We start from the raw sequence: 25,459 nt of genomic DNA, 5'->3' as shown, positions 1-25,459 counted from the left end.
AGTTCTCTCTATTCAGGGACTCAGCCTCAAGGCCTTACTCTGCAGGAGAATCAGCAGAATAAAGCAGCCTGTGCATAGGATTCCAGGCACATGCTGTGTGCTTCCCAGCCCGACCTTGCGGCTATAACACTCCCCTCCATTTAGAAGGGTCATAGAGGGTAGGCTAGACTCTTAGAGCCAAAGCCCAAAGGGGCAGAGAGTATCTTGCTTTCCCCTAAACTCCCTCTGGTCTAGAGAGTTAGTGGGTTTCTGTTTTCCTCATCTAAAAAAATGGTACAATAATCTCAGTCCACAGGGCTATTGTCAGGATCCCATGTCTGGGCACATCCCTGTATACAGTAGGTACCTAATGTGTGCATACTTTTATTTTCCTTTTTGTTTTACAGAGGGCTAAACTTGAGTCCCCTTGGAGGTAAGGTCACAGTGAATGTAAGGATTCAGGCATTATGCTGGCCTGCCCCTGTCACCTGGCAGAATGCACTCAGGCAGTACCCTGGTCAGCCTAGGGTTCCATGGTTTCGTAGTCTGCATGCTACAAAATGCTGTAGCTCCCACTTATTCTCTCTTCTCGTTCCCGCTCTCTTTCCTTCTCTATTTCCTGCTGTTCCCTGGGGAAGACAGAACTTTTCCTGTCTCCCTCTTCTCTTCTGTCTCTGAATCTCTTTACCTCTTTTCTCTTTCCTTCTTCCTCCCATTTCCCTTTCTAATAAAACTTCTCACTAAGCTCTGTCTGCCTGGTATGTTTGTCCCTCTGCTTCAGTCACCCTCGCCTGCATGGAATCCGCCAAGGTTCACCACAAGCTTTATCCTAACAGTGAGGCCACTTGGACTTGTGGCCCTAAACTCACCTGTACCTTCTTCAGAGCCACTGTCTTCCTGTCTAGCAGGCAGGTAGCCTTGTAAACCTCACTGAACTGTCCTCGGCCAATCTTCTTCTCAATCTGGAAGTCCGCCAGTGAGCATCGAAAAGATAGGGTGTTGGGGTGCCTCTGTAGGAGACAGAGGCATGGGTGATCAGCTAGGCTGAAGCAGAAAGCCTGGGACTAGATGGCTGGGGCCCCAGCATCCCAATAGTACCTTCTAAGCAAAGAAGGAATTTTACTCGCCACCCCCAATAATGGACCTGGAAAGTAGTGTGTGTGACAAATGTCAGAGCAAGAGGGGCAGAATGCACTTCTAGTCTCACTCCAGGTTCACCAGAGCCTCCCACCATAGGTCAGCCACCATCAGCTGGGACAGCCAGCCATTCCTCACCAGGAAGGGGAAGCAAGCTCAGATATGTGGCTTACCACTGAGCTTCTTTGGACAACCTGCACCCATCACAGTGACACAAAGAAACCAGACTCCATGGAGACTGCCAAGCTAACACTGAAAGCCATGATGGAACAGAGGGACCTGGCCAAGAAGACTATGGATGGCCTCCTGCCAGCCCTCTCTCATGCTGCCCTTCCCTCTGGAAGGGGAAGGTCACAGCTGGGCTGACCTTGACTCTGAAATCTAGAGGCACCCATGGAAGGGTGGTTGAGAGATGCCTGCCTGTTGACTTGAGCAGGAGGAAGATGACTCTGTTGGGCAGACTCTGAAGTAACTGCAGTACTGTACCCACCTACCAAGTGGCCACTTAAGAGGACCGGCTCCGCTGAGCACTATACGTGCCCCACACGATGCAGCTGCCACCTCAATGTCAACTCAATAGACCTTCAGAGAGACCCTGAGAGGGGTCCCACTGCTTCCTCAATGCTGAAAAAGTGAGGACTGGTAGGTGCAGCAGTGCCAGCTCCTTCTTTCTGCTTCTCCTTCAAGGCCCCAGTAGGAGTGAGCATGCATTGTCAACTGCAGGAGCACAGCTGGTCACACTTAAAGAGCCCATGGGGATAGAAGTATCTGCAGAGGTGACTGCAGACAATGCTGCTGCATATTAGGTACCTACTGTGTGCTACTTCGGGGGCTGCTTTGAACTCCTCCTGAGAGCTCAAGGAAGGACTCTTCCTCCAGACCTAGGCCTGGCTAGTAGAGCAGATTCCTTGCTGGATCTGGGGCTGGGCTGCCAGAGGTCCTGGGTTGAGGCCCTCCTCTTTTGGGCTTCAGCATCCCCCAGGTACAGTGAAGGATGGAGAAGGGTGAGCACCAAGGCTACCTGCCCTGTGAACACAAGCCTTCTCACTAGGGTAGGTGGACAGACTGTTGGCTGAAGGCCCCAGTGACACCCTGCCCAGCCAGGGAAGCCACATTGCCCAATTCTGCCGTGGCTCCAAAGTCTAATGAATGTGAGGTGGTAGTTGTGGGGTGGGTGGATGAAAACCACATTGAGGCTGAAGTTCTAGTTCACATCTGTATATGAATGACCCAGATTTGTATTTCCTATTGCAACCCACTCACCCTAGTTAGAGAAATGGTTTACTGTAGTGAAGCTTGGGTAGTACTGTCCAGTCCACTGGGGTGGGAGACTGCCAATAAATTGCTAAGCAGGGTGTTCCTGGGGCAGTCTCTGCTTAGATGTGGGGCATCTCTTGACACAATGGCTCTTGAGCATCGGAGTTCTGACCCTGATTTAATTTGGGGGTTGGGGGAATGCAGAATCTGCTCACCCTCCGGGCTAGGTCTGCGTTGCTCTGCCTTGCCAGGCCTGTTTCTCAACCCAGGGTACCCTGGGCATGGTCCAGTTTGCCGAGCACCTGAGTTGACCCTGAGCCTGTCATCCATTCACTAGGGCTGCACACTGTGGGCTGCTGGTAGGGACGACACAATGGGAAATCATTCCTGTCTCCTTAGAGCAGGGGTGGCCCTCAGCTCTCCCTCAAAGGCAGAGGAGACAGCCAGGTTCCAGGGCTAGAGGAGGCAGGCTGCTGATCCTGCAACAATCCCCCACCATGGCTTCCTAGCACAGTGTCCCTAAGGAGAAGGCCTGGGCTGCAGAGGGAGGATGGTGTAGATCAGGGGGAGGAAGAGGATGGAGCAGCCTCTGAGAGCCTGACCACAGACAGCAGGAGTGGCCTGATGTACAGGAGTCAAGAGGACAGCTGAGGTCCGTGGCAACTGTCCCCAGCTACATCCTTCCTAGAAATGTCACTAGTGTTCTGAAGCCCAGGCAGGACAGATCAGAAGACAATGGAAGAGGACTCTCCTAGGACACTCATCCTTCCCCAGAAAGCCCAGAGAACCCAAGCTTTCTATCCTAAGTCAGATCAAATTGGGCCACAAGTACCCCTACCCCCACCCCTTTGCTAATTTGAGTTTAAAATGTTTGAACCACAATACGCCTTGGTCATGGAAAAACCCTTCTCTCCCTATGCTCGATCCCTAAACAGGAGCATAAAATTACATGTTAGAAGGATAAAAATGCATTCGCCCAATTAATTTTCTGAAATCTCATTAAAAAATTTAGTCTGACTGAGTCAGACTTCTGACCTGAATTTTAATCATCTTTACACTGGATAGGCCTCTTCTCCCTCATCTGGTGACGCATCATTAATTTTAAGGCAACTGTTTCTATGATTTTAAAAAGCACACTTCATCAGCATGACATTTCCTGTAAACGAATTTCACCTTTAAAGACATCTGACACCATGTGTATAGGGAACTTACAGGGGACTGGGTTTCTATGAAGCGAAATGTTTTAAATATGCATTGCATAAAGGGCTCAACTTACAAAGAGTCCACATTGTCAGACACGGCGAGGCCAACCTCGCTCAGCAGAGTGGCTGATTTCAAAACCAAAGCCAACCTTCATTCTTGCTCCCCCAGAGCACTGCTACTTCTCCTCTGAGGCAGAAGGACTCAGTGATCACACTGTTAGCACAATTCGTCACTTCCATCATCCCAGCCTAGAAGTCTACTACAGGCTTCATGGGCCATCGGCAATCCCTCACTAAGGGATTGCTTGTAGCACAGAGACATTCTGACAGGCACTAAACATCCGAACTGCAGCACCCCCTCCAAAAGACGATCCTGGCACCTAGTGAGTTGAGAGCTGCCAGCTAAGAGCACTGCCAGGCAAAGGCTGGAAGGTGGACACCAGAGGTCCTTCTCCATCTCCACCCCAGTGCAGTTGGCACTTCCATGTGGATACTACTCTGCTCCAATTTTACCCTTTGTAAGCCTCAGGCCTCCACCCTCAGGGATCTTTATAAAACCCACACTAGGTTCCACCATTGCTATGGGCTCAATTCAAGTGACCAAGCACCAGTTCTTTAATCTTGGCTGAAGAGGTAGAGGTAGAGGTAGTGGGGTGTGTGTGTGTGTGTGTGTGTGTGTGTGTGTGTGTGTGTGTGTGTGTGTGTGACCTGCTTGGCCTGCTTGCAGCTCTGGAGCCTATATTCTCTCTGTCATGTCCCTGATCCCTGGTCATCCACTGGGCAAAACCAGCTTAGCTGCCCCATTCTCTGCTCTTCCTCAAGCCCTCCAGTTCCTTCCTTTTTATCTGTTTATAGAGGGGTCCCCAGTAAGTTGTGAGTCCCAAGGGTCAGCCCGTACTCAGATAAAGGCCTGAAACAATCTTTTTCTAAATTTATGATCAAAGCCTACACTCCTCAATTGTGTGTGTGTGTGTGTGTGTGTGTGTGTGTGTGTGTGTGTGTGTGTGTGTGTGTATGTGCCCACACACACGTGCATGCGCGCATGGACAGTAGAGGTCAATGTCCACTGTCTTCTTCAATCATTCTCCACTTTACTTTTGAGACAGGGTCTTTCACTGAAGCCAGAGCTCATAAGATTCAGCTAGACTGGATAGCAGGTGAGCCCCAGAGGCTCACATGACTCCACTTTCCTGGTGCTGGGTTACAGAAGTTACCACTGTGTACAGCATGGCAAGTACTCTATTGACTGAGCCATTTTCCCAGCTCTTTGAGTTTCAATAGCCATTAATATTTGCTCATTAAACCTTATCCATTCACCATCACTTCTTTTTTGTTGTTTTATTTTTTTGTTTTTTGAGACAAGGTTCTTCGTGTATCCCTGGCTGTCCTGGAACGTTCACTGTAGGTCAGGCTGGCTTTGAACTCACAGAGATCCGCCTGCCTCTCACTTATCACCTCTTTGGGAAGGTTTGCATACAGATTTGGTCTGTGAAACACACACTCATGGATAGCCGCCCCCAGGCCCCTACAAAGTATGCACTGACTCTCTCCAAATAGAAGTCATCTCAGATTGCCCAGAGCAGGTTTCTGAAGATCTGTTGGCAGGGGCTTCTCACACAAGAAACCTTCCCCTGTCTATACAATTTGCATCATTCTTCATGGGTTGCTCCTTTTTGACTCTTATATAGCCATCACCAGAATCCCAGGTAAAGCCCAGCTTTCCTCCGTGTATGTGAACCTCACAGGCCAACGACATGGTTCAGCAAACAGATTTCCATGCACTGATGGCTCTCTCAGATTCTGTAAAGCCCCTGGCTTTGTGCCTGGAAGGCTAACAAAGCCATAGGTGGACTTCTAGGAGCTTCTGACCTTTCTGCCTCAAGAGGGTAGATTTAACTGTGGGAGCTTTGGCTTTGAAAACTGCAATAACTTTTCAATTATAAAACTTAAAGTCTACACATGGCATTTCCTGACACCCAGGGTGTTGGGTGCTATGCTGGAGTTTAAAGCATCACATCATTTGGACTTCACAGAAGTCTCAGGATGGAGGTGCCATTATTGCCCTACTCTACAGACGATGAAACTGAGGCTGAGAGGCTTTGCACCCAACCTCGGAGCAGGCAGAGCTTCATTCTGGGTTCTAGGGATGGCCTGCTGAAACACATGCCTCCTTCCATAAAGAGACATGACTTCACTGTCCATTCCAAGTGTTTCCGTCTGCTGACATAGGAGAGGCTTGGCTGCCATGCTCCTCAGATGCGGTGCAAACATAGGCACTTTGTTAGAGGACAGAGGATGTTCCTAACCACCCTCCAACCCTGTGCCAGCCTGGAGTTTGCACAGCATACTAGGCCATGCACCCCAAGTCTCCAAGACTGGCCAGATGCAGGTGGGACTGGGGCATCCTTGCCTGACAGTCACTGCCCAGAGCAGCCAGCACTGAGTGATTGCATCTAATTATACTTAACTATGTCATCACCCACTCCAACATGTGCGACAATCTGCCGAGGACACTGTCACTGCTGCCTCCTCGCCTCTCCTCGCTTGAGAAATAATTACAGGCCTCTCTCCTCTGCCAAATGAGCCTGTAATTAACCCTAATTGCTCAAAATGCAACTGGCTAATTCTTGGAGATTAATCAAGGGGGATTCGATTGTTAGTGAATGACTTAATGTGACAAATGGCTACATTACCTAAGCAGGCCCTGCTGCCCCAGACATCAGCCTCATGTACTGGCCCAGCTCTGGAGTTGTGCCTCCCAAGATTCTACCTGGAAATGGACTATTACAATGAACACAGAGTACAAATGGCATAGATGTCCTAGGACTGTCCACATACTTGCACACAGTCCATGAGCTCATGTAGCATGTTTGTGTGGGTCTGCAGTAGGATCCTCTCTTGGGCTGACGTAGCCCTATGCCACAGATCACAACACAGTAAGACTGCAAGCACATACAAATTTAAAGCCCACTTAGCTCCCTGAGCTGGTGTCTGTGAGGTTTATAATTTACACGATGGGTAGACCCTTTAGTCCACCACCAGGAACTAGGATGCTAGAAACTGTCTTCCATGGTGAAGGAATATGGCTGTCTTGAATGTACCTCTAATTTAGGCCTCTTGGCCTTTAGGTAAAAAGCTGACCCTGACCACAGGGTCCTAAAGGATCTGGCCCAGTCACCAAGCTTGCTGCCCTGAAGGCCATTACCTGTCCCTTCCTTACAGTGGCCTGTCTGGCCCTCTCAGTTGCATCAGGTCTTTTGCTCGGGCTCTGGAATCCTGGGGTTCCTTCAGTTTGGTATTTTTATGTTTCTATCCCTGGAGGCTGTGTGCTTCCTGAGAGCTGATCTGGGCCTGCCTCACATAGCCACATCCTAGGCAGTACATTGCACACACAGGATGTATTTCTAAATACAGATGTATCTCGCTGACATCATGGCACAAAGAATGCATTTGTGCATGGGGCTAGAGACATCTTCCATCTAGTAGGAAGGGAAGACCACTGCAGGAATGAACATCTCAAGGCCAGAGCCATGTGGGGTGCACACACAGGTATGGGGGGCTCTCATGCATTGGAGGAACACATGTAGGTATGGGCCAAGGGCAAGAAGTCTCCTCAGAGAGTAGTATCTGGCCTTGTGGCTTGGAGGAAGACTGAGAAGGACATTCTAGGTCAGGGGACAGAGTGGGAAAAGGTATTAAGTGTGCCTGACACTCAGAGCCACCTTTAGAACATTACCAAAGGCAGCTGGGCCCTCAGAGACATCTAAAGCCAGGGTGAGGCGGGCACAGGGAAACGGAGACCACCTCTAAACCACAAGACTGAAGAGGGCTGAACATAATTTAGACCAAATCAGAGGCCGACAGCAGGAAGAACTTTCTGCTCATTCCTGAGTCCCTCCTCTCCTTGCACAGACCTGCAGACATGGAGCTGCTCCTCAGTGGAAATCTTTGAACTAAGCACAGGGCTTGAGGTACCCAGAAGCATTCAAGAGATGGGCAGCTATGCAGTTTCCTACAGGGAAGGAGGGGTTGGGTGAGGGACCCTCAGTGTGCCTGGGAGACAAAAGAATGGGCTTACCTGTGGGTCTTGAGGGGGCGCAGGCCCCAGTGCATGGCAGAGGTTGTTCGGACTCCCTCCATGGGGCATGTGGCTGGGCTGTCCTGCCATCCTGCATGCCAGCCTCACGAGGTCACAGGCTGTAACAGAAAATAAGGACCTGGTGACTTTCTCCTCTTGGCCACTTGTTCCATTTTATAGATGGATGAGCAGAGAGCACGGGTGTCACTGTGCTCACTGTCACCTATTCATAAGTGACCAGTCTAGGACTCAATTCCTCAGGATATCTTCTCTGTATAATATACTGCCTCAGTTGCTAGGATTGTCCATTGTAAGGGGGAAACTGAGGTACTCTGCAGGGATAAGAGAACTGTCCACTCCAGGCCAGCCAGGAGCCCTGTATTACTCACTTTCCTGTGGCTGTGATAAAACACCATGACCATGAAAGTTTATTTTGGCTTACAGTTCACATGGTTAGCGTCCATAATGGCAGGGACAACATGGCATCAGGCATGGCAGCCAGGGAAATTGAGAGCTTACAACCACAGCATGAAACAGAGAGGGAATAGGAAGTAGGGTGAGGCTATATAATTTCAAAGCCCGCCTCCAGTGATGTATTTCCTCCAGCAAGGATATACTACCTAAACCTCTCCAAAAGCAGCACCAACTGGGAACCAAGTGTCCAAATACCTGAGCCTACTCGAGAGGTTTCTCATTCAAAGCACCATGAGACCCCACATTCAACCCCACACTACCAAACACTGAAGCCTGATTTTTTTCCTACACACTTTCAGTAGAGGCCTAGTTTGTTTTGCTGTCCCCAACATCAGCACATAAAGCCAAGTGGGCAGCCTGAGTGGCCAGGAAAGAGAACAAAACCAGACTCTGGCAGCACCTTCAGGGATGACCTCACATCCCCATCCCTGATGGACCCCAGTGTACAACACTGGAGGGCCTGGGTTCTGTGTGAACCTCCAACAGGGTAGCTCTCCTGGACAGGCTGATAATGCTCCCACTATGCACCCAGGCCTGAGCAAAAGGCCACTGAGTGTCTCCCCTGTTGTTACTTCTACTTCTGGAACTAGAGGCAGCTTCTGGCTTTCCCACCATACAAACCTCTCTGGGGCAAAGACCAAGGCAGATGTGCATGGAAGTTTTCTGGCTGGGAAAGACCTGCACTCAACCCCATGATCCTTTTCTGTGGGAAAGCCTGCATGCACCCCACAGTATGTCTTTAACACCTTCCATGTGTCAGACCTGGGCTCAGGGTCCCACGAGGCACATACAGAGGCATCAGTGTAGCTCAGGCAGTATGAGAGCCCCATAGTATCCACAGACCCACCCTTGTGTCCCAATCTCAGTCTGAACTCCAGGGATCCTGACCCAGGCTACTGAGCAGCTGTACGATAGTCCTCAGGGAGCCGAAGTCCCTATGTATCTTGGATGACCTTCCTAACATCTCCAGGGGATGAGCATACAAGCACACACGCTGGTCAGTCCTGTCTCCTGTAACTCACATGCAGGGCCCTAGCTAAGAGATTGTTTGCACCAGCCCATTTCCTGTTACTATGCCAAAATGCCTGAGTCTGGACAACTTTATAAAGAAAAGTCTTACTGAGCTCACAGTTTTTGGATATCCAAGAGCTTGAAGCCTGTGTCTCATCAGCACTGGCAGGAAACTCTTGGTAGCTCACATTACAGTGTCAGGGACTCCTGTGGAAAGGGTAGATCACATGGCCAGACAGGAAGCTAAGCAGTCATTCATTCGGGGGTCAGATTTGAGCTTTTATAACAATTGAATTTCCTGAGAAACAATCCTTCCTGGAGGCAGTGCCCCGTGACCTGATGACCTCTCACTAAGCTCTACCATTTAAAGGTCCTACCATCTCTCAATAGCAGTGAGACAGGAACCAGCACACTTCTGTGGTTAGAACAAATACCCTGCAGATCTGGTTGGGCTGTAAGTTTCTCCCCAACTCTCTGAGTCTGTTACCAGCTATACCAGCCAGGACTGATTGTAACTTCTGGGTGCACCAACGGCACCTAGCGCACAGCAGTGTGCACCCTGGCCTCCAGCACCATCCCGCCTGTATCCTAGGGCAGTCCTGTACCTCCATTACTCTTTGAGTGGGTACAAATGTGTGGATGGGTACATATCTGTGTGTGCATCTAGAGGGCAGACGTAGACGGTGTGTCTGCATCAGTAAGTTTCCTCCTTATTTTTGGAGACAGTCTCAGTGAATCTACAACTCACTGACTTGGTTACAATAGCTGGCCAGCAAGACCCAGGGACTCTCCCCTTTTTATCTCCCCAGCATGTGTCACCACACCTAGCTTTATATGTGGGTGCTAGGAGCTGAACTTGGCTTCTCATATGTGCAGCAAGGGCTTTCCAGACTAAGTTGTCTCCCAGCCCCTCTTGCTCTTTTGGGCACTTTATCATACTCTGCAGCACATAAAATCAACAGAAAGTGAGGCCACAAGAGGACAGAGACAGCCTGGAGAGACCCTGACAGCAAGGGTCTCTACCAAAACAGCCATTCCTGGCCAGCTATTCATGTAGACTCCTGTCTGTGACATTAACCATCTTCGTTGTGGCTTGTCCTCACATGATACATGCAAGTGTCTCTGACTGGGGATACATGTGGCATCACAGGTGGGCCTCTCCTTCCCAGCACCCACCCACATAAGCCTTACAGTGATGCAGATGGGCCCAGATGCCCTCAGAATCTTCCATCCTCCCACCATCTAGCTGAGCATCCTGTGGCAGCACTACCACCCCCAGAATGACATGGTGGAGGACTGGGTACAAAAAGCCCCAGGATAAACAGATAAGCACGGGGAAGCTTCCTCAGGCACTGCTGTTACTCAGGGGGAAAACCTGTGACAACAAACTGGGTATGAGAGTGAGCCCAATGTAAAATGCGCATGAATTTGAAGATGAAACCAGACTCTCCCGCAGGCTTAGCAGCTGGTGCGGGCAATACCCTCAACACCCTCAGGGTGACATGTTCACCGTCCTCTGCCCTTAGGGGTACCTCTGGGAAAAAGTTGGAGAACTGTCTTCAGGAGAAGGTTCCATCTTTATCTCAGGCTCTAGAATGGGTCCACAGGTTGTCCTGTCCTGACCATTCACATATCTGTTCTGCCTGTTTGCCTGTCTGGACCCTGTCTGAATTCCCCTTCCCTCGTCCTGCCTTGCCTAGCTGCAGCCCCCAGGTGTTTAGGGCCTGGGCATGAGGGGTTGTGTGTGAATCTGTACTCTTTCACTTAGCAGCTGAGACCAAATCTTGCTGAGGTGTCTGGCAGTTGTTTGGGAAGGTCATGCCTCCTGGATCAGGCATCCAAACAGCTACGTGGAATCAAGGTGCCAGGACCATGACAAAGAGGCCCAAGCCATCTCAGAAATAACAGATAACGATGACGATAGTTGCATGGGCCCTTAATATGTCCTTCATCCCTGTAAGCTTTAACACAACTCCCCAAGATACAGGCTGTAATCATCTTATTGAACAAATGAAGAAACTAAGGTACAAGGAGGTCGAAGGCATGCCTGGGTCACATGGACTAGAACCTAGTGGGACTAGGACTTAGAACTAAGGTAGCAACCTTTTTCTGACCCACCACACTGTCATCTTTTCCAGTGGAACTCTCTAAATAAGCCCTTTCTCCACTTAAGAGCAATGTGCTGCCAGTGCACAAGACTGGGGATAAGTAACCCTACGGCTGTTGTCCACAGAGGGCATTTCATCCCAATGGGCACTGCCCTCCAGATCACACCCAGCTACTGTCCACATCATCTCTTCTATCAAAGGCCTGGCATTGGCAAAGTGCTGCTACTCAGTACAGTCCCAGGCACAGCCCAGGAGCACCTGCCACAGTGTTCTCCAGGAGGACCACTCCAGATAGGAAAGAGTCTAGCAGGGAAGGAGGGAGACCCTTCTTTATGAATCATGCTTCCCACACATCTGCATTTTATAGGTAGGGAAACTGAGGCTCAAAGCCATTTTCCCAGTAAGCTACAGGTGAAAATTTGGGTTCAGACTTCAGGGGCTCCTCCCAAGGCTTTGGTTGTCCCCCAAGGAATATCCAAAGGGCCTTCTTTCCGTAATACCCCACTGAAAACGCAACCTCCTCACACCACACATTTCTACAAAAAACCCAAAAAACAAACAAACAAAAAACAGCAACAACAACAAAAACCAAACAAACCCTGCTTCTTCCAGAGTCAGATGCAGGAAGGCTGCAATAAAGGGCATCTGGAAGAAGATGGAGAGTGCCCAGGCAGACCAGAGGGACATACTGTGAGCAGTAGGGGAGTCTCTTAGCCCTCTGACCCTGGGGGTCCCAGGATCCCCCAACCCCTGCCAAGTTGCAGAGCAATGAGGCAGTGACTGCCAAGCCCAAGCCAGGGGCCAAAAATCTGTGGAATGTGACTCAGAGCCACAGGCCTCACTGAATCAGACCACCTTTCCTGTCAAGTGAGTTAGTGCCTGCGCTCTGAGGCACTGTACCATGTACATACCATGTGCCTTTTACTTAGGCTCCTGGCTTTGGTGAAGAGTAACACAAAGCTGTTATGTGTCTACCAGGCAGCCAGAGATGAACCTGGAACAACCTAGGGCTTAGGAGGGGCCTGCATGGCTGAGTTCAAATGTTAGCTCATTTTCCTATGATCAGGGCCTCAGTTTCCACACACGGGAAATGGGTGAACCATCAGATGGACCTCTAGGAGTATCTAGGTAGACTGTATATTTTAGAAGATGTACACTAGGAACAGAGCTGGGTATGTGGAAGGAGTCAGAAGCTCTGGATGCTGTAAGCATTATTTATGCTAACCCTCAGTGAGTAATGAAGGGTAGCTGCCTCTACACATGGCAGTCGTGGGGGCTGTGGCTCAGTCAGGGCCAGACATTTGCCCCAAGTCAGAAAGACACCCCGTTGCACATGTCTTTCTTCATGTAAACTGTGGCCACTCTGCCTGGCTCGGTCAAAGCCCTCACTAATGTGGCAGGAACCCTGAGGAGTCAGAGCAGGATGGGTGTTGTTTTAGGATGAACTCTAAGTTCCAAGTAGCCTTTCTCCCAGGACTGTCACCTGGCCCTTGCCTCCCAAGGTGTCTTCATCTTGGGGTAAGTTTCACTTTTATCTATGGCCAAACACCAGTCCTCATGGAGGCCAGTGGTTCCCAGAGGCTCTCTGTGAGGGTGACTCAAGACACCAGCAAGGCTGGAGCAAGGGCCCTGCCTAGAGCACATGTCCAGACAGCTCCTGATGACAGAAGCCTAGTCTGGTGCCCACTTCCGGGAGCTTATAACTAACCCAGAGAGGTCACAGTCTAGCACTGGCCAAGGTGCAGCCTAGAGCTGGAGGCCCAAGGCCCAGTATGGGAACACAGAAGGTTCCAGCTCCTAGTCACCTATAGGGGTCAAGGATGGTACAGCTTTAGCCAACATCCGCAGGTGATTTATCATTTCCTAAGATGAGGTACCACTATTCTCATTGTGCAGATGGTGAAACGGAGGCTCCAGAAAGGGCCTTGTCAAAGTAAGCCCACAAAGTGGACAGTGCACTACCTGACCAGCTTCTCAAAGCAATGAGATAAAGAAATCCAACTGGTGAGTGCCTGCCACATGGACCAAAACTGGATAGGAACACGGTATGTACTACGTATATTCCATATGATTATCAGAATCCACATGCAGAGGAGGAAATTAAAGTCAGATGGGTTGAGTGACAGCCCGAGGTCACACAGGAGGCAACAGGCACAGTTGACGCTCAATCTGCCTGGTCCATCTACACTGCCTTGGAAGAAGGCACAAATGCATCCATGAATAGGTAGACTGAATGAATGAATTCAGCCCAGACATGCAGCTATGGCTAAAGTGCACTCCCCAGGCCAATACCCCTTCTTCACTAGTCTCAGGATAAGCAGATGTTATTGGTTTATTACTTGACAGGAAGCAGTCAGAGCCAGAATTCTGGGAGCCTGTTAAGCTGGAAAAAACAGATGCTGTCTGGTTTCTGGACTGATCCTATGTCCCCTTACCCTTCCCAACCCTGCCCCTCCAAAGCACACATACTGCTCAGATGCTGTAGCTCCATAGTCAGTGGACACCTGGCTTCTCTAAGTGCAGGCCACGCTGAGGTACATGGGCCCCTTACCCAGGCAGTGAGACCTGAGAGACATGCAACCAGCTCCCTGGAGCTGTGTGATGCCCAAGGCTGCACCCATACTTTCTTCTCCTCTCCCCTTCCTTTCTCTTGCCTATTCCCTCTCTTGTACCCCTGCCCTTGGCACCTCTACCTAAATCTACCTTCCTCCCACCAACCTAGGCTCCCTCTGGGGTATTCCAGAGCCAGCCATAACCACACTCAACAATGCTCAAATCAGCTGCAGCCTGCCCTCCCTGAATCCCCATCTCAGTAAGAAGCAGGTTCCACCCACAGCCTTGCCTTCCCTCACAGTCCTGAGTGATCCTCATGATTCTGCCTCCAAAGTCTCCCTCCCCCAAACCCTCTTAGAGGCTTAACCCTTCCCAGAAGTCCCTGCTCCCCACCCACGCCCACCACAGGAGGCTCTCTTTTCTATACATATGTACAGAGACCAGAGGAGGCCTTCAGGAGTACCCTATCTCTGATTCATTCCCTTGAGACAAGGCTGGTAGCCAGTGAGTTCCAGAAATCCTCCTGTCTTCTCTCCAAACGCCCACCACTCATGCTGTGGTTATGGGCATGTATAGTCATGCCACTATTAGTATGTGGGTGCTGGGGATCTGAACTCAGGTTCATGCTTACACAGCAAGTGTTCTTACCCACTGAGGCACCCCAACAAGTCTGCACTGATTCCAAGGCAAAGCCCACAGGTCAGAGTGAGATGTTCCCAAGCCATGCCCAACCTGCACACACACACACACACACACACACACACACACACACACACACTAGACCTTGCCCAGGTCTGGCATAAAAGGGACCTAATGAGAGCTGACCAGACAAACTCTCACTGGCTGGCAGAGAGGCTCAGCCAAAACACCCAAAATAAACCGTACACACTGTGGGGTTCCCGGGACTTTCAAATATCAATAGTAGCTCCTGCTCACATTTCTGTTACTGTTCCTGGGTAACAAAGGAACTATAACTACCTGTCCTTTCCGTAAAGGAACAGTGAGACAATGGGGTTCTGTGGGGGAGACCCTGGTTTAAATTGCTCAGAATAAAGCTGAGATCTTCTTAGTGAGTCCTCTGCACATACTCCACCTGTGGATGTCGCAGCCCCCATTTAACAGATCAGGAAACTGAGGCACAGAGAAGTTACATGACCTATCAAGTTGGTAAACAGTGGGACCTGTGCGAACCCAGCCCTGACTCCAAAAGTCTGGGATTTCTATCACTTGCCTGGAGCAATCCTTGGAAATTACCAGGAAGCTAGGATCCATTTCCTCAGGGTCCCCAGGGTTCCCAGGTTCTTAGGAAACCCACCACCCCAATGACTCCTGCCGAGCTCTCACCCCAGAAATGAATTTTCTCAAGACCTTGGCAGGTTCTCCCATATCTGAAATGAATGGTCTCCTGGCAAAATTCACCCCTATCCCAAATACCCAACTGCACATCCTCCTCCAGGCAGAATTCTTGGATTCCTTCCCCTGCCCACACTGTGTCACTAGAGGCTTGGCTTTGGTACTTCATGAAGTTTCTGTCTAATCATGGCTTCCCTTCCCTCAAAGGTAGAGACCAAGTCACTCTCCTCTGCGACTCAGTGGGCACACAGAGGGTTAGGCAAAGGCTGCCAGAGGCTGCAAGGGAGAGATTGGCATCCCTGGCAGCCTGGAGAACCAGGACTAGGGAAGGGCACACTTCAAGGCAGAAATTCTTGAGAGTGGAAATCCATCTATCTCCATATCCTTTCTCAGACACTGTTATTCATACAACCAGCAGCAGGAGGAGAAAACCAGCACAGCAGCTCCAAGAGGTTACAGCTGCAAGGTCTGTCCCAGCTTGCCTTCAGGCCCAGTAGAGTGCCAGCTATCCCTAGTGGCCCCCTGCATACCCCCAGCTTCAGCTCCTACCCCACAGAAATGCGCTCCACCTGTCCTCACCACTATGCCAGGAGTTCTAGCAAAGCCTGGGAACTACTTAACAGGATCCTGGCTGTTAGCACCTGTCCTGCCCCACAGCAATGTCAAACGTCTCTCAGGCTAGTGACACTGCTGCCCTCCCTTGCTGTCCCTGCTGGTAGGCAATTGAGGAAGCAGTGGATAGCAGAGGTGCTGCTAGGTCTGGTGACCCTTTGAATTTAGACTCTGGAGGTCTCTGGATTCTGGCTCCCTGTCATTTGCTGGGCAAGCCCCCAGAGTACAAGTAGCAAAAAAGGTGGAAGAGCTCCCTATAGCAGGAGATTGGCAGGGCTGGTACCTTCCAAAGTGAGCAGCTCCAGGGCAGGTCTGCTCAGCTGAGGGTTGAAGGCTAATGAGGTGCCCAGAGCCTCTGAGGATCCAAATGGCATCTCAAAGTGCCAAGGCAGGTGAGGGACATGGGGCCCCTCTGTCTGCTTGTGGGACTTCCCCTTCCCAAGACTCCAGTCCTCAGACACCACCAAAAGGAAACTCCCCTACCACACGGTACTCCAAAAATAGCTGGGACTGTCATCTCCATGGTGAATGGAACTTGTCACAGCCCCCCACAGAAGCTCCTGCTTACCAGGGAGTTCAAGCTGGTGGCAGTGGCCACCAGATGATATAGAAATTTAAAATGCTAGCAGAGTCCTCCTGGGATGGCCTGGTCAGCTTCTCATCTTATCCACCAGGAAACTCAGGAAGAATGGTAAGAGGTCACTTGGGACTATGAACACAACAGGGCTAACATCAGCCTGGACACACACATACACACACACACACACACACACACACACACACACACACACACACACTGCTGCTGCCCCCAAGCTGATGCCATGCCTTATAATGCCTTATACAAAGGGATTTTTCCCTTCAGGCTATCACTTCCATCCATCACCTGGCACTTGGACATTGGATGCAATGAGTCAGTCCATCCAAGAGGGAAGAGGGAATCCTTTCCTTGTCCCTTGTGCTACACCCCACCAAGCATAAAAGTCCTTGTCCCTTTAAAGCCTAGTCTTTCCTGGGCTGGGCAGATGGTTTAGTGGGGGAAAGGCTCACTGAGCAAGTGTGAGGACTTAAGTTCAGATCCCTAGAACCCAAGTAAGCTAGACATAGAAGCGGGTCTACACTCCCAGCACTCCCTGTAAGAAGAGAAGTCAAGGCTGCTTGCAGACACAAACAAGAGACTATTTCGAATAAGATGGATGCAATGGGTGACACCTTCGGTGGCCTCCTGATCCCCCACATGTATTCATACACGAGAATGCATGAACACACACAAGGGGTGTATTTTTAGTAAAATCAAAAGCTTGCCCCCTCCTCTTCTTTGTGTTCTGGGCAGGCCATGAGAGAGGGTCTGTCAAACCCCAGGGCTAGTTTTGAGCTCTGGCTCTGCAACTGCTCTCACTATGTGCCCTGGTCATAGATTAAATGGGGACAAGGACAGCATCTACTGTCCTAGGATACTAGAGGACTATATGACATTATAGGGGTCAAAAGTGCTCAGCTCTGGGCCTGGATCCTAACAGACACCCAAACAGTGGAATCATTGTTGCATTTGAGTCCACCCTTACTCAGTCTTTGGACTTTGCTCTTTAAAACAAGGCCAGAGGTCCAGGGTTCCCAGTCCCCATCCCCCATTTCCAAGACTTTCTAGCTGTGTCTTCTATGTAGAAACTATGTTAACAACTGGAAAACCCAGGATGCCAAAGACAAAAGGCCTCTGTTCTTACTGGGGCCACGGGCCAGAAGAGAATCCAACAGAGTCCCAAGAAGAAGTAAGGGTGGTCACACATAGCTTCTTGCTACTGCTACCCATCCATCCCCAAAGTTTCAGTACTAGACAGGTAGGCAGGACTAGACTAGAATCCCGTGTCCTCAGCAGAGGACATGGGATTCAAAGGCATAGTTGGCAGGCTGGGTTCATGTTCTGGCTCTTCCACATGCCACACATGTCCTCTATATTCTTACAAGGAATGAGGATAGCATTTACTGTCCCCAGGCCTGCTCCACGCTTCACACTACAGTCCACACTTGCCTTTTCTGGAACAAGCGCCCTTCTACCCTGCAACCCATCTGCAGTTCCACTACTGTGGGCACTGACACTGGCATATAGCAGCTGAAGCCCCAGAGGCTGTGCTGTGCCAGATTCTGGCACTGGGGCTTGGCCATCTGCCAATACAACTTCCCCACCAGCCCCAAATGTCGGGCATATGCCTAGTACCAGCTCCCTTGGTGACAGCTGCTGGGCCCAGGCCATCCATCCATAGGGGCTGGACTCAAAGGCCAGGTCCTGAGTATGATTTTCCCAAGAAGGAGGTGGTCAAAGACCTGTTTCTTGCATGACCCCATCAGTCTGGTTCACAGAGAAGGTTCCAGACAAACTGGGTGTGGGCCTCCTGAGAACCACAGTGAGCTCCCTCCAGTCTCCAATGGCATTATCTCCTTAGATTCTGCTACCCACATGGCTACATAATCACGAGTCCTGCAGCTACTTCCTATGCCTCTCCTAATCAGACATTTGCTGGGCATGAATTGGATCTGGAGCATGTGGTCATTTTTTCAAAGGGTAATTTTTTGTTTTGCGTGTGTGAAGGTGTGGCACACATGTGATTTTGTGTGCATGTTCACACACATGTGTGGAGGGCAGAGTTTTTAGTCAGTGTCTCCTACCACTCTCCATTTTATTCACTGACATGGGGTTCCTCACTGAACATGAAGCTTGGCCTGGGGCTCCTCTGTCTGCCTCCCAAGCAATGGGATTACTGTTGGGCCACACATCTGCTCAGCTTTTTATATAGGTGCTAATGAACTGGGTACTTGCCCTTATGACTATATGGCAAGGGTTTATCTCCTGGGATATCTCCCCAGCCTTTAATATGTGGCCACTATTAACTCCACCTCAGGGACTTTGGCTCTGAGTTGTGGTGTACATAGCTTGGTGGCCCGGGACTTACAACCTGGGCACCCACAGGGCTGCTTAGTCTCAGATACGTCCAAGACTGTCTCTGGTCTCGGTTTTCCCACCTACAACATGGGTCTGAGGTGATCCTTTTTGTGCGATGTTTGACAACAGTGAAGGGGAATTTGTAACTTACTGGGGTCCCTGAAACTGAGCTGGGAGTCTGGTATCCAATCCCATGCCTACTTCCAGGAGGGAAGCAACTCTTCCAGGCATGGAAGAGCCAAGAGGATCTGTTCTCTGGCCTGAGAACCCTTTTTGCATGCTATTGCCACCATGTGGGGGTTCCCAGGACGCCCCCTCTGCTACCACCATGTGGGGGTCCCCAGCACCCCTCCCCGTGGGCTCCCAAACACAACCACAGTGGCAGTGAATGGAGAGAATGCTATATCCAGAGTTCCCCTAACTCGAGGACACTGGCAGTAAGCATGTTCACAAAGCTGCTATGCAAGGCAGTCCTTTACCTACAGATGAAGGAATAGCCTGGTCCACCGTGCTCCAGCTGGAGAGGCAGAGCTTGGCTGAGAACTCAGGCCTGTAACTTCCCCTGTGTGAGCTACATCCCTGCCTTCTGAGAAGAAGCAAATTGGGGGCACGGTGAGGGGGTGGACAACCAGACCGAAGTGTTTCACTATGCTGTTTGGAGGGATCAAGGAGGCTTCTGGGAGGTAGCTCAACCCAGGCTCTGGAGTCTGAGAGCCCCAGGTTCAAATCCTATGCTGCCAGGGTCCCAGCTACCTCTGCAGTTCTGTCTCCTGAAAACAGGGGCTTTTGCAGGACCTACCTTGTGGGATTGTTTGAACACAGGTTGGTAAATACCTGCTGTGGCCCAAGCACACATAGGAGCTCATGTGTGGTTACTGTGACAGTGAGGATGAATTTCAGAGCCAAGCAGTACTCAAAGAACAGATTTCTTGCTGGGCAGCAGCAGCACATGCTTTAATCCCAGCACTTGGGAGGCAGAGGCAGGAGGATCTGTCTACAAAGTGAGGTTCAGGTCAGCCAGAGCTACACAGAGAAACCCTGTCTCAAAAAATAAAACAAAACACAACCAAAAACAAAACAAACAAACAAAAAACCCAGATCCTTGCAGCACATGCTCTGTGAAACCAATCCTTCACAGTAAAGCCATTCCACACCCTCCAAGGGACCCCAGGCCTGATGCATTCAGGGCCTCTGGTGGACCTCAGGTCACCCAGGCTCCCTTTTCATCCTCCTGAAGCTGGGAGCCGGAAGAGATGACAACAGTATTTCACAAGTTACCAGGATGAATCTAAGCTGCCCCTTCCCCCACCACTTCAATACATAAATCTTGGCCTGGACTGATAACAGACCCTATATATTTAAATGATTATCTTTCTCATGATCACAGGTCTAGTGGCTCTGGCAGGCATCACGGAGCAGGGAGGGATTACTGTGGTCCTAGGAGAGTCACTATTTCCCCATGACTTTTATTGTCCATTATATCCTGGTGGTTACAGGGCTGTGCTCTGCGCCTGGCAGGAATATGAGACATGGAGGGCTGGGGACACTGCATATCCTAACTGTAGTACTGCAGACTGTCCTCTGGGTTCATCCACCCACAAGGTCTTTGTGTGATACCTGGTATGGGGGGCCTGAGGGTACCTAGACATAGATACTCGAGGCCCAAGTGTACTCCTGGTGGCCTTGGTGAGAGTAGGGTGTTGCATTGCAAGGGTGGAGCATGAAGGAGCTCGGTAAGTCTTTAGGGATTTTATGAGACAGTTGAACTCAACCATGGGAAGAAAATAGCAAGTAGTATAAATCAAGTGACATTGCTTTGTTAAACATTCTCTAGGGACAGAGAGTTGCCCCAGCAGGCCATTGGGGGCCAGGGAGAGGACACAGGCTGAGGAGTCAGCTGTGACTCCTTGCTACACAGTGTGACTTTGAGCCCCAGCCTGTGTGTGTGTGTGTGTGTGTGTGTGTGTGTGTGTGTGTGTGTGTGTACATACATACATAGACAGACAGCCTCCCACATACCTAAGCTCCATGAGTATGAGAGAACTGCCATACATTACAGAAGTTCCCAAGTGATGTCTGGCATACAACAGGTGTTTAACAAACTAGCTATTGTCACTTGTTCAACACTGAACACCTACTTTGTATTGAACAGTATGAGTCAGAGACATAATAACATCCCAGGGTAACCAATGTTGCATTCTTGGGGTCTTTTAAATGAATTTTTATTTAAATTAAAAAAATCCATTTTACATACCAGTCCCAGTTCCCTATCCCTCCTATCCATTTTCCCCACCAACTCCCCATCCCACCCCCTATCCACTCCTCAGGGTGGGTGAGGCCTCCCATGGAGGATCATCAAAGTTTGTCACATCATTTGGGGCAGGACCTTGGCACTTCCCTGTGTATCTAGGCTGAGAGAGTATCCCTCCATAGAAAATGGGCTCCCAAAGCCCATTCATGCACTAGGGATAAATACTGGTTCCACCTCCAGAGGCCCCATAGACTTTCCAGGCTCTCCAACTTACACCCATGTTCAGGGGGCCTGGTTTAGTCTTATGCTGGTTCCCCAGCTGTCATACTGGGATCTGTGAGCTCCCACTTGCTCAGGTCAGCTGTTTCTGTGAGTTTCCCCAGCATGGTCTTGACCCCTTTGCTCATCACTCCTCCTCCTCTACAACTGGATTCCAGGAGTTCGGCTCAGTGCATAGCTATAAATCTCTGCTTCTGCTTCCATCAGCTACTAGATGAAGGCTTATGTTTTACTTTTTGTGTCTGGGTAACCTCACTCAGGATGGTTTCTTCTAGCTCCATCCATTTGCCTGAGAACTTCAAGATATCATTGGTTTTATTCCACTGAGTAGTACTCTGTTGTGTAATGTACCACATTTTCTTTATCTGTTCTTCAGTGAGGCATCTAAGTTGCTTCCAGGTTCTGGCTATTACAAACAAAGGTGCTACGAACATAGTTGAACAGATGTCCTTGTGGTATGAATGTGCACCAATGATGCATTCTTTGTATGTGGCACTCCTGATGGTCTGCAGAGGGACTGTCATCCATATCACCTTATGGGAGCTCCTGACAGTCTTGGAAGATAGGCGGAGCAGAAATGGGACCCATCTCTGAGGTAAAAGTAAGCTAGTGATACACAATGGGTCCTTGATTAGATGTCAAAGTGGCTAGGCCATGTTAGCCAGACAATCCCCTGTTGGTACTGGGCCATCCAGGAAGAAGATAGACAGGAGACTATGTGTCTGGTATCCTGGGTTCTAGTCCGGGCTCCTGGCTCCTTTGCTTCACGCCTTCCCCTAGGGGTTCTGGGGCTCCATGAAAGGGCTAAACTCTCAGTGCCCCTGATACAATACAAATGGTTTCCTGTAGGCCTCTTGGCCTGGCCAAGTCTTCCATACACCTCCACAATGGTATGCCAATACCTGCTATGGCTCTGTGTGGTCCCAGATGATATCCAGGGTCTCTTGGGTAGGAAGGAAAAAAGGGTTGACTATGGTAGAGCCCCCATACAGTGTTGCTGGGTTCTTCATCTATAAATTTCATAGAAGCAAAGACTGTAGCTTGGAAAGTCTGTGGTCATTTTCTCCCCACTTCCATCTTCCCACCCCCATAAGAGTCAGATTCACACCCTAGGCTGGAGTTGCTAGAGCTTGTAGCTGGGTGCCCAGTAGAAACAAGGAAGTTACTGATACCCTGATACCCTGGTGGCCCACAGAGGGGATACCCCAGCCATTCAGCCTCGGCTCAGGGAGGTGTGCTGGAAGAGTGGGGAAAGTGCTGATGACTCAGATAACCTTTGAGGCAAGACAGAGGAAGTGGGTGTCATTTCTGGGGGTATGCCTAATTTCCTAGAAGGATGCGTCATCAGCTTTTGTTTAATCAGCAATTACCCTGACCATCCACAACCACCTGTGCTTGGGGTAGCACCACATGGCTGGTCTATTTCTACAGCAATCACAGGTGGGCAGGTCAGAAAACAGACAAGACAACAGTCTCGGGGGTGGACACACAGCAGGGACTCCAGGCTTCAGACTCCTTGGCCAAGAGGTTAAGTTTTCTATTTGCAAGGACAGAGGAGACCCTCCAAAGTTTTATAAGAAAGAGATGGAAAAACAGCAGCAGGCAGCAAGACCTCAGCCAGCCAAGGAGACTCCAGGCACTGATGCTGGAATTCCTGTGGCTGAGGGTCATGCGACTTCCTCTGAGAAGACCGTTGAGAAAGTCTGACTGAGCAGGAAGGAAGGGATGTGTTCACGAGACAACAGATCATGTGCTGCAGCCCTGGCTGCCCCACAGGCTAGCCACATGACCACCAATGAGTCCCTGACCTTCTAGGGGCCTCAGTTTACCCTCGGTTATTGATGCTGTACCAGGCACAATTCCATGTGCTTGAGCGATATCTAACTTAATCCCCTCAGTAGCCCTGTGAGGTAGGTATGCCATTTTTTCCATTTTGCAAAAGGAAGAAAACTGAAGCAAAAAGGCAAGCTACCTGGGCTAGGTGGAAGCCAGGTGACCTGACTCTGCAATGTATGACCCTGACTACAGACATCTCAGTACCCAGCTTGAAGTGGGTGTTGGCTGGTCCCAAGCATTCTTCCTGTTCTAAGAGAAGACTGCACAGTGACTAAAGGCCCCAATTAGGCAGCAGCCACAGTTTGGAGACAGTCTCAGCTACTGCTGGCTTATTGGTGAAGTCTAATTTCTTCAGTACACTTAGCAGCCTTTATAGACCAGGGAGCCCCAGGAGCCCCTCAGGAGGCCCCCTGAGTCACAGCAGCCATCGACCTGTCTCTTTGAGTCTCGCTGAGAGGTGTCCATGCAAACAAGAATGTTTTGGAGTTTTACACACAGGTCAGCCTCGGGGACTGCAGGAGGGAGACTGCCATTCATGTGTCCAAGAAAGAGAGGGGAAAAAAAAAAAAAGAACATCTATTCAAAGTCAGACATAGCTGTTCTGTGGAAGTGCCACTCCTGATGCAATAAGCAGACCCGCTGTGTGAGGGATTCCGGAAGACTGTGACCTCAGAGCATCCATGTGGAAGGCTCAAAGACTTGGGTGGCCATCAAGCTTTTAAAATATGCCTGGACATTCAACCATGCAATTCCAGAGGGAGCATGGTTCTGACCGAAAACCCAAGTTTGTCTTCCCAAACAAAATTCTTCCAACATTTTTTAGCTTAAACAAACAGCCAGCTAATTTGGTTTCCCTTGACTCTCTTAAGTAAGGAAAAAACAGTCACCAAGTCACATGTTCATGCCCCTCCCCATGCCATGCACAGGCCATGTATGTGGACGCATCAACTCACCCCTACGAGGCTAGCTAGCACCGATGTCTCTACTTCATAAGGAAAGAAACTGGGGCTCAGAGAGGTACAAACTCACAGAGCTGGGTGACAACAAAGGAAAGATCTAAAATCCAGAGTAGGGCTGGCAGCTGGTGGTGCACGCCTTTAATCTCAGCACTCAGGAGGCAAAGTTAGGCAGATCTCTGAGTTTGAGGCCAGCCTGGCCTACAGAGCAAGTTCCAGGACAGCCAGGACTACACAGAGAAATCCTATCTCGAAAAACCATACAAACAAAAAAACCACTGCCACCACCACAACAACAATAATCCAGGGTGGGGATTACAGATATGGCTCAGTGTGTCGGAATGTCTGTTGTGTAAACATGAGAATCTGAGTTCTAATAGCCACTGTTCATATAAAAAGATGGGAGTGGTCACACATACCTGTAACCCCCATGCTGTGGGGTGCAGACACAGGAGGATCACTGGTACTTACTGGCTGCTTGCCTAGGTCCAGGTACAGAGAAACAATTTCAAAGAAATAAGGCCTAAAGTGACAGAGTAGGATGCTTGACACACTCCTGACTGCCACACACATGGCATACAGGCACGCACCCACAAACCCAGTGTAGCTTTGTGACATGTGAGGAAAATCCCACAGAATCTTCTGCTGTAAAATTAAGAGGTGCCATCACCAGAAATGGAAATGCAGGGAAAGTTCTGGGAGTTAACATATAGGTCCTGGGCTCTGGGCGCACAAATGTTCCCTTTATAGGCATCAGGAAGCCTCTAGAAATGGGTACTGGGGCAGGTATGACCTGGGCAGCCACTCATTAGGCCCAAGAGCAATTGGGGTAACTGTCTAAGAGCCACCTGGGCTCTGTTCCCCAGCTACTGGGATCTACAGAGGGAATGCTGTGCTGAGCACTCAGGAAACTCCCTGGCTCTATTCATGGTTTCAGCACTATGGGATCATTATTTAGAAAGTCCATCTGCAGGCACCACCATCTCCCTCCTCTTCCCAGGAGTCAAGACGGCCCTCCACCCTCTTATACCAGGCCTCCACTGTCCAGGAGCCTGCAGAGAGGTCCTTGGGGCTACACAGTATTTCCTCCAAACAGGAAGTACCTGTGAGGAGAGGGCAGGGTGGGTGTTCAAAGGGGAAGGCACAGCATGTGCAAAGACTTAGAGACTAGGAAGACCCAGCTGTGTGCTGGGGAGAGAAGCCATAGAGATGGCAGTGGAGTCCTCTCATCAATAAGTCAGAGCCACAGGGCCTTGTGTCTACCTACACACCAAGTGCTGGTATATGCCACTAAACGGGTCATGTGAGCATTCAGAGCCTGAAGCACCTGTCCCATGCTCATGGCTACACACCTACATTAGACCTTCACTCATATGGGCATGGAAAAACCGAAAAGAAACACCTATAGGAATTCTTTTTGGGGAGACCTGCCGACAGG

At 50.0% G+C, this 25,459-nt stretch overlaps 1 protein-coding gene across 1 annotated transcript in view; it reads right to left on the bottom strand.

The window, feature by feature from the left end:
* The window catches only part of Nek6 (NIMA related kinase 6), a 74,002-nt gene that overhangs the window by 26,223 nt on the left and 22,320 nt on the right, over positions 1–25,459 (bottom strand). Inside the window, exons 2-3 of the mRNA XM_027423654.2 lie at positions 7,654–7,772; positions 849–989 (exon numbers count right to left, since the gene is read on the bottom strand). Of these exons, the coding sequence (XP_027279455.1) occupies positions 849–989; positions 7,654–7,743 (231 nt within the window). The 5' untranslated portion in view covers positions 7,744–7,772. The remainder of the gene's footprint in view (positions 1–848; positions 990–7,653; positions 7,773–25,459) is intronic.

This window comes from Cricetulus griseus, chromosome 6 (assembly GCF_003668045.3).
Source record: "Cricetulus griseus strain 17A/GY chromosome 6, alternate assembly CriGri-PICRH-1.0, whole genome shotgun sequence".
NCBI classification, from domain to species: Eukaryota; Metazoa; Chordata; class Mammalia; order Rodentia; family Cricetidae; genus Cricetulus; species Cricetulus griseus.
Note: the sequence above shows the minus strand (reverse complement) of the source record. Positions and strands in the feature narration are given on the sequence as shown.